General features: G+C 42.8%; 1 protein-coding gene across 1 annotated transcript in view; it reads right to left on the bottom strand.

Moving 5' to 3' along the window:
* cacna1ab (calcium channel, voltage-dependent, P/Q type, alpha 1A subunit, b) overlaps positions 1-10,100 on the bottom strand; it is a 209,432-nt gene that overhangs the window by 89,546 nt on the left and 109,786 nt on the right. The window contains exons 20-24 of the mRNA XM_050044006.1: positions 5,362-5,954; positions 4,432-4,739; positions 3,524-3,656; positions 3,211-3,340; positions 579-638 (exon numbers count right to left, since the gene is read on the bottom strand). Of these exons, the coding sequence (XP_049899963.1) occupies positions 579-638; positions 3,211-3,340; positions 3,524-3,656; positions 4,432-4,739; positions 5,362-5,954 (1,224 nt within the window). The remainder of the gene's footprint in view (positions 1-578; positions 639-3,210; positions 3,341-3,523; positions 3,657-4,431; positions 4,740-5,361; positions 5,955-10,100) is intronic.

Here is a 10,100-nt window from a genome sequence, read left to right as displayed (position 1 = left end):
TTTTATAGGATCAGATTCAACCCTGAACTTACCCTGCTCCATAGCAGGATAGCCGTTCAGAGTAAGTTACCATGGTGATCTACCCCGATAAGAACTGAACCGGCTTCGTGAGACCGAAAACCCAGGGTTAACCCTGAAGTTACCTCGCTAAGACATTAATCCTGCTTCGTGATACAGGCCCCAGGTATGCTAAGCCAAAACATGATCTTTTTCTAACCATAGCCGAGTGGTTTTTGTGCCTAAACATAACCATACATTAAATATGGCATCATTAAAAAATAAAGCTACATAATGACTACGAATGCAGCATATCCAAGGTTTGCAGAAAGGTACAATGCCAACATTTTTTCTGGTGATTGGGTTCCTCACAGACACACAACACAAATAAACAAAATACACTCATGGACACAAAACCACAAACATCAATATTAACATAAACAGAAAAAAGAAAGACACGCAAAAAGCACAATCATACAATTATACAAAAGCAAAGGCGTTAAACACACATACACGCACGTATGCACACACACACACACACACACACACACACACACACACACACAGTGATACTTTGTTACCTTGATCAACATTTCAAATGTGAAGACGCCTGTGAAAACGTAGTCAAAATAACGCAGCACCTGCAGAGCCAACAACACCATGAAATATAATTATCATACGAGTGGAGGGAGACAAAGAGAGAAGCAGAAGATGAATCAGTAAAAGAGAAAAAAAGAAGAAACACAGCAGGAGAGATTAACAAAGAGAGAAAGAGGCAAACAATCAGACACCAAGCAGAGCCTAATCCTAATCTTAATCCTGCTTTCAGTTTCTATTTTCAGACTGCCATTTCACTATATCTATTTGTCATATCCAATTTCCCTTTTTAGTCTCTCTCTCATTAATATAAGAATAAAATCATAATTTATTTATCATTTTCTTTTTTGAATTTTCATTTTCCCTGTCTTTTTTTCTGTCTAAAACTATAAAACTACCCTCAGTACACACGACCAGTGATGACCACCGTTGACAAAAGGGGTCGACTGAGTAGACTGAGAATTATGGTCACTTTGAAAACCTGCATGCCTGTGCTATGCTGATCCATGGCCTGTTGTCGTTTGCCTAGTCTGGCTCAAGGATAGACTGTGGGTATAAATCAAACGGCAACCTCTGAGGCTGAAAAATGAAGCCAATGGGAAGTGCCAAAAACTGTAGTTCGTCGAATGGCCACTTGAGGCTGGCTCCAAAACAAAGTCATTCCCCATAGACCCCCATGTAAAAATGCCCAACTTTATGGCAAAAATAACCATGTTTACAGCCTTGTGATAAAAATGGCTCCAGTCTCAACAGCTAGTTTCAATACTCATGACAACTGTACGGGTGGTGAATTATTTATATCTCACCCGTTTGCTTTTTATTAAGGCCAAAAGTTACGCATATTTAAGGGCGGGTTCACTTGAGTAACAGGCTGTCTGCGAGGCATTGCTACAGTCTTTGAGATCCACCCCTCACTCCTCCACAGCTCCAACCCCCTTGTCCAAATTTGGTCACTTCTGGCTCCACAAAAACAAGTTGGCAAGAGCCAAAAGGCCAGACTCGAAGCTTTAAAACAGGATTCCACAAACCAGCGGGTGACGTCAAGGTAGCTACATCCATTATTTAATACAGTCTATAGTAATAAAGCCTGTCATTGGATGCCTATCTCAGACGGTAAAATGATTCCTGCATGTTACTATTCTTTAAATCCCTGCTGCTATGTGAAAATTCTCTTATATAGCCAGACCTATCTCCACACTTCTTTTTAGTGCTGCCTATGAAACGACAACAACCTCTGAGCTGGCACCTTACGCATTAAAAGGTCTTTTAATATCTGTGTCTCAATTCAGGGGCTGAAGCCTTTGGAGGACGCTGCCTTCTTGGTCTACGTCTGTTCTCACACCGACCTGTTGGCGATCCTGTTACTAAACAATTAGCTACCCTTGACGAAAGAAGGAGTAAGCTAGTAAGTTAGTTAGCCCTAAATCATGGACCCAGAGATTGTTATTAATACTTGAGGAGATGATTCACGGCTGGAGACACCACCGTTTGATATATTTCAGGCTGATGGACTGTTTTCAGGTAAACATACGCTGTGGGATTTTGGCTAATAGTAATGTTAAGAACAGTTAGCCATTAGCTAGTTAATAACTGTTTGTTAACTTGACTTAATATATACTCGTCACTGGCGAGCAATGCATCTTGGGACAGGCTGGGCCACGAAGGATTCATCTGTTGCATCCTCCAAATTCTGCAGAAGGAGGCTGCAATTCTCAGCCGCATTTGAAGGAGCCTTCGAAATGGGACAGCCTTGGTCGCGCTGATGTGACGCAATCTTCAAATGCAGCCTTGAATTGAGACACGGCTAATGTTTTATGTGGCGTTTCTCCACCAAAACAAGCTCCCTTCTGACACTATTTTACAAGGGCATGCCATTGCATCTGGGCTTAGGGCCACCCAAGACAATTCTGATTGGTTTATAGAAACACAAACAACCCAGAGAATTTTTTCCCCTTAGTATGGAATTATGATGTGCTCAGCGCTGACTCTATTTGAGATAGGTCTGGATATGTGAGACTATAGTTTGCCTTCATCTTGTGAAAAAACTTTTTTCTGGCATAGGTCACTCAGGCCATGACCCAAAACAGGTGGTTTTCATATATCATCCAGCATGAAGCCGAGGAACTGCCAAATGATGCCATCTGTGATGCCATAAAAAAAGAAAATACTGTGAAAATGCCTTTGATTACTAACAGACACGTTCTCTCGAAAATATATGTTTAAAATTGTCTGCAAGTGAGGCTGCCATACATACTGTAAAAGTTATTATATATCCTGTATAACTGGCAGTTTTAACACTTATTTTTATCATAAAGATGATATCCTGATCATTTTCAAATATGCTGTTGTATAACCAGAACCAGAATCCTGCCCAGCCTTAGAGCAAGATTAAAAAAACTGTCACTGTCATTATCACCATTACAAACCCCTCACTAATGTGATCCCACGTGAAACTCATCGAAGCTAATTTTACTTTAACAATTCTACACCAACCTCTGTACAAGGGAAATTAGTTTTTCTCATCTTTGTATCCTTCAGAGACATTTTATTTTTAAAAGGCTGTAGATGCACACACATTCACAGACGGACAGAGACACACACAGAGCAATGTCTCACATTGTTTCGCGGTGACTCAGGCCAGACGGGGTCCTCTGCGGCGAGGGCGATGCTGCTCATAGCGATGACAGACAGGATGCTGAACTCAAAATACTTCAGAGTCAGGATGTAGTGACAGCACTTTCGAAACCTGGTGCAAATACACAGACGCATTCACGTGTTGACACAAAAAAATAAGCACACAAAACAAACTGTTTAAATATTTCTAGGCCCAGAGAGAAGAATGTTCATATTCAGTAACTTTTCCATCACAAGACAATGTTTTACAACAGTGTTTGGCCAAGTTTGAACACACACACACATAAATACTCACGGGTTTGTGGTGGACATTATGAAGCAGGAGCTATAGGGAGGCATAGGTTTGGGGCCGTCTTCATCTCCTCCCTCGTCTTCCTCCTCCTTCTTCTCTTCATTCTTTTTCTGGTCAGTGTTGGCATTCTTGTTCACTGAACAAAACAAAGCGAGAGAACAGAGGCAGACAGACAGACAGACGGACAGACAGACAGACAGACAGACAGATGGAAAGAGGTCAGCTTCACCAGATAGCAAGACAGTGAACACATGAAACACATCCTCCAGCATTGTTTCAAGAAGAGAACTGAATGAGACTGGATTTACACCAGTGTCAGCCAGTAAAGCATGGGGAGCACTGCTCAGTGTGTGAATACAGTTGTGATGTCAAGTCAGGAAATTACTCAAGTGACACTGCCCATGTATCTTTGAAAGATATGGACATAGGGCTGGGTGATATGGCCTCAAAAATAATATCGCAATATTTTTAGGCCATATCATGATTAGAGCTGCCTAATAAAATCATTTTATCCCCATTCACGTTAGCAGAGCGCTAAAACAGAAGCTAAGCCAACGATGCGGAAGATCCAGGTAATTTTACACCCGGGAAGTCAAACTTTTTTGGTTTCATGTGTCACTACGCAACTTTCATAGGAATGAACGGGGTCCTGACTTCAATGCTGTATTCAGCATGCACAAATCATGTAACGATCGCAGTGAGAACTAAAGCCAAAGTGTTGGGACAAGACCTTACTCTCAGAGCACCATACCTCTGCCCAACATGATGCATATTGAGAGGAGTTCTGGTCATTAACTGTGCATAGCCAATCCTCTACTTTCACAATATCCAAGGCTTTGTGACGCACTTCAAACGTTTATATACCTACGTATACCCTGCTTTACACATGACTGATCCTCCCAGATCCTCACCTTGCAGGATGGCGTTGGTGGAGGGGTAGGGGTAGATGGGTGGCATGTCTATCTTTGTGTACTCAGGTTTGGCCATGCTGGTCAGGATCAGGCTGTCCATGCTGTGGAGCAGGGTGTGGGTGTCTGCGTCACGGCAGTTCAGCAGGTTGTTGATGTGGTCAGGATGGTCAGGGTGATCTGGTGGGAGGGCGTAAGGATGTTCATGGGCACTGGCCAGCTTGCTGTTGTTGCGGAAGTTGTCAAGGTCCTCGTTGTACTGCTGTATGGGGCGAGTGGTGGAGAGGCTGGGCCCAGTGCTGTGGTGCTCTCTGATGAGGGATGGTGGGGAGGGATGGAGAGAAAAAATTAATCAAAGGGCACAAGAGAAGAACAAAGATTAAGGATTAGATGATGGAGGGAGCATTTTATCTAGAACCAACACATACAAAAAACACTGTTTAAGTATTGATTAGTTCACACAGACAGTATCTCACATTTCTGGATCACCCGGCACATCATACCTATCACCTGACTCGGGCTTGGTATTGGTATTCAATACTTTTGAGGCATCAACTGAAATAACCCAGCACCAAGTGGTATCAAAACTTCTCTGGTTGAATGAGTACTTGCATTAAATCCCTTTTGTACCTGGATCTAGAAAAAACTGCTAACTTGTATGGTTTTGCTTACAGCCAATCACCGAAAATGTTCTTCCATTTAAGGCAGCATGTAATCGCCCCACTACCACAACAGCTAGAATCCATACAATTGGTGGTGTGGTGAAGTCGAGCACGATGTATTTGGCAGAGCGGGCAGTTCAGTGTGCTGAGATGTCACCAAGACGTCAGGTCACTTCCTCTTTTCTTAGATAAACTTAAGTGCCTTTTTAACACTTGTCAGGTTGTAATTTAAGACATACACACAGAGAAAATAAACCCTTGTTTCACTCACTTTCTGGTGCGATGTCCTCTGCTCCTCTCCTGGTTGCCGTGGCGATGCCTTCTCGTCTTCCGTCCTTCCCCTTCCTCGCCTTTCTCCCCCTCTCCCTCTGTTCCCCTGGATCTGTGTCTCCTGCCTTCCTCCCCCTCCCTGGCTGCTCTGCGGTGCTGCCGGGATCTTCTGTGTTCGTTGTGCCCCTCAACCCCCTCGCTATGGTGGGGAGACACGCTGCGAGCCTCCCTGCCTTCCCTGTTCCTGCACCGGTGGCTCCTGTGGCTCCTGTGGCTGTGCCTCTCCTCCCCCTGTTGGCCTTCTACATTGCCCAGGGACGTGCAGCTGAAGCCATGCTCCATGCGGGTCTCAGCCGGTTGACCTGTCTCTCCATTGTCCGGCCCAACAACTTTCTGATGATGGTGGTGGTAGTGATAGTGGTGGGCGGCTCTGCGGTAGTGGTCCATATCCTGACGCCGGTACTCCTGCTCCAGAGGCACCTCCCCAGGTTGGGTCTTGTTGGTGTTGTTGTTGCGGTTGTCCTGGGGGTTGACCACCAGTGGCCGGTCCAGGTGGGTCTTCATATCACCACGTCCTTTTCGTGGGTAGGACATCTGGATTTGGGTAATAGGTAGCAGATAGGATGGGTGGGTGCTGCTAAAACTTCAGATACATCTTAAAGGCTACCACCCAAAATCAGAAAAAGATATATTTTCTTACTTACCTCTAGTGTTACCATGTCATGCATATAAATTTAGGTTGAATTTGTTTCTGGTTTTGAGACATTGGCCTCTAAAGCCTCTGCTGCTGCACAAATACATGGGAGTTGAAGGAAATTTAATTTGTGGTGCTCAAAGTATTTAAATTTTTTTTTACTGTTCATCATCTCATCTCTGAATTATCCACAGTAACACGACATTGTTTATGTTTCTAATAAAACTAAAAAACTCTTTGAGCACCATGTATAAATTTCGACTGACCTTCATTCTACTGAGGTGGCAGCAGAAATTTCAGAGACTGCAAATGTCCAAACCTGAGCATATGAAACTTAACTGTACGGTAACTGCAATATATTTCTTGATGACTTTGGTGAACTGACCCTTAAAAGCTAGTATTGATTGGTGGAAAATATAACACCAACTCTGCATTCAAATAAACTGCTAAGAGGCTGAGCCATGTAGCTATAGATTTGGATGTTTCTTGTTAGCAATTTCAGCTTTAAAGGGTTAGGTCAGATTTTTTTAAGTGGGGCGTATGGGGTACTTATGCACTGACAATATATTACATATGATAGATGTCAGCCGGCGCGCCCCCAGTTTGGAGAAGCAGGCTGGAGTCCGACATGGAAGCTAAGCAATGCACTGCTGTGGAGTGGTTAGCAACAAAATGTTTTTTAGCTATGTAAAAAAAGTCCAACCTAAAAAAATCAATATAAGTTCAATTGTATGCTATATTTGGAATATTTCCACTGCTTTACCTGAATGTCAGACAGTGATTTCTAACTGTAATATGAGGCCGTTACATCAGCCTTATATGACCCTTATATGAAGCCAGACTCCATTGAGAAAAACAGTGATTTAACAGTACTGAACACAGGAGCTGCCACTGCCTCAAACAGTTATTTTGTTTGTGTCATTATGTGACTTTGGCATATAAAAGGGTTAGTTTGGATCCCCCAAAGTCACACAATAACACAAACTAACTGATGGAAGCAGTGGTAGATCAGCAGCTCTGGTGTTCAGCGAGGTAAAATTACTGTTTTTCTCCATAGACGGAGGAGCTTAAGCCATTAACAGCTTCCCCATTGGAACAGGCTGGCTAGCACGTAGGACTCTAGCCTTCTTTTTCAAACCGGGGGCCTTGCCGACTGACATCTACCTTAAGTAACACTAACTATTGTTAAGTACCCCATATGATCCCACATGAAATTTTAACTTTACCTTTAATTCACTTTTTCTTGCCCAGAATATCCAATCATTCACTAACCGTCAGCTGTATACATTTCAGAGATAATGAGTACACAGTTTAAGTAAAGGCGGTTTGTGAGATGGCAGGAATATTTGGATGAAGCCCTAATGCAAAGGTGGATTACAATGCGTAGGTGTAATATTTACTTTGGTTATACATTTTAAATCTGTTAGAACCACTGATTGATAAACAAAGCAATTTAATAAATGCATTTTTTTAAACCATATATCTCGAACAATGACTGTCCTTCATATTAGTATCTCTGTAGCCCGGTTGTAACAGCAGAGCAGAGGCTCATCAAAGTCAGCAAAATATTTAACTATTGCATTTACATGGTCATGAGGTTGCAGTAGCAGTTTACTTCAACGCTGGCACAAAGCACACAGTGCAGGCCAGCTTTGACCTTCATTCAAGAAGCTTATACCTAACATATACAGTATCTCAGTTTACCCAGAATAAACCCATAATTTGCAACACTTGCACAAATTTCCCACCAACCCGGTTCCCTCCCCTGAGCCACAGATATACACAGTTCACCATTTTTGGCTCCACATGAACAATTTAAAATCAAAATTGTCATGGTTTTTTTTCCAGAGCCACAAAATGGCAAACAGCTCCAGCTGTGAATACACAGTTTGCCGAGCCATATCCAGTCGACTCCTGATCATCTTTGTGATTTCTTTGTTTTGAAGTGCGTTACACTTTGCCCCGCTCCAATTTTCTGAGTCCGCTGCCTTCTTTGGGTACAGCGCTGGATTTCTCTGCATGCCCCACTTTAATAATGCATCGCTCCCAAGCATGCAGCTTCAAGCCGTCCCATATAGCAGCGGCTAGCGCAATAATAACACTCTTTTACAGGCTTAAAGGGACATTACACCCTGTAATCAGAACCTCTGTGTAGTGCAGCATGACCCAAAATACACAGTGGTTAAAAAGCAGGTCAGGCCCTTCAGTGTTTCCACTGTAGATCACAACACATTACACACAGATGAGCTGAAATGTAATGGCATTAAAGAGGAGTGATCTAACACCAGGCTGAAAAGCAATGTTCAACTGCTCTTATTAGTTGAAACTTTCAAGTCTGTTTCATCTCTGTCCACACCCAGCATTGCCCCCAGATGTGGTTGGTAATGTCACGGTGCACTTACACACCCTGGAGTATGCTTCTGCATCATTGCAGCAATGTGAGAAGTTGGAGGTCAGCATACACAAGATTTCCAGCTGATGTTTAATTGCTCTTTGTAAACAGATTTTTTCAAATGATGTGATGTCAACTGTTAAAATTAATCAGTTAACCACTGAGAATATTTATGACCAGTTACACATCAGTCCAGGTTGATTTTGCTACTCTTCAGTTTACTGTGGGTGTGGCGTGGTGGAAGCAAGCAGTTATTCAGCGATTACAGCTAGTAATGCTATCTTGACCCAACAGTGCTGCTTTGGAAACATCATACCCATCCTCCAGTCTCTCCCCAGGTTGCCCTGAGCAGCTCAAAATTGAGCCGTATACCCCCTTTAGCATTGTTACCTATCCCTGTTAGCTGGCATGGCTAGTGGCGCCAATTTTACATAGTGGCCAAAAGTGAAATTACAATGACCGGGTCCGTCACCTGATGCCATGGGGCCCAAATACTTTTTCCCATAGACTTACATCTATAAATCAGTGGATACATTTTGCAAAATGATTCGTTTCACTATCACGGTTTGATCCATTCATTTCAATAACATTTTTAAAGTCTAGAGGATCTGCAAGATTGAATCATTTTATCCACGTTTAAGTTAGCAGAAACTGGAAGTCAGCTGCTCAGCCAGTGGAAGTTAGCCACCCGACTGCATTCGACAGCCCTCTTGTGCACTTGCTCTATGGGCCCCACAGTGTGGAGAATCTGGGTACTTTCATACTGCAGAATAGAGCTTTTTTGGCTTTATGCACCACTGATCACTTTTCATGGGAATGAACGGTGTCCTTCCTCCAATGCTGTAACCATGTCTCTTAATACATCCATGGTGGGCAGTGGACATGTTTCCACGTGTTAAAGCTACTAACCTGCTGTCTGTCAGCAAAGCCAACAGAAAACAAAATAAAGGCAAGACATTTACATCACAAAACATCAATGTTTCACCACCTCTAAATGGATAGTACTTTGAAATACGATGTGGCCAATGTGGACTAAAACTGAAGGCCTAATCATGTATTTCACCTTAAAGGGAAATTTCGGTTCATTTCAACCTGTCTCCTATCGTCCTAAATTTGTTTCAAGTGACTAGTGACATAAAAATAATAGTTAGCATGTTAGCCGTTAGCCTAGATACAGCCGGGGCGCATAGTAGCGTCAGACCTGTTAAAAAAACCTAAGTGAACGGGCAACCTTCAAGTGCAAAGTTAGTCCACTAAACAAGCTTTTTTTCCACAAAGACCGCCTCATATCGTTAGGATAAATGTCAGAGAACATATAGAAAACGACATGTAAACGTGTTGTCTTACCTTACCGGTGTGCTGCCATGTTTGTTTACCATTTAGCTCTGCTTTCCAAAGCACGGCCGAAATATTGCGAGAAAAAGCAGCGATCTCATACAGTGCCTGAAATCTCGCGAGAACAAGCAGCAACAGCTGGAAGGGAGAACCGGACAGTAGCCTGAAAAGTTCAATTTATTTTATGAAAGATTTATAGAATAATGGCTGACTTTTTGCCAGACTTCGACTTTGTGGAGGAGGAATTTGATTTTGCAGAGTTTGATGGCTGCCCTTATTTATTTGAGCCAGAATACACTGACGAAGAGCTTCGTGAAAT

This window comes from Epinephelus moara, chromosome 5 (genome assembly GCF_006386435.1).
Source record: "Epinephelus moara isolate mb chromosome 5, YSFRI_EMoa_1.0, whole genome shotgun sequence".
Lineage (NCBI taxonomy): Eukaryota > Metazoa > Chordata > Actinopteri > Perciformes > Serranidae > Epinephelus > Epinephelus moara.
Note: the sequence above shows the minus strand (reverse complement) of the source record. Positions and strands in the feature narration are given on the sequence as shown.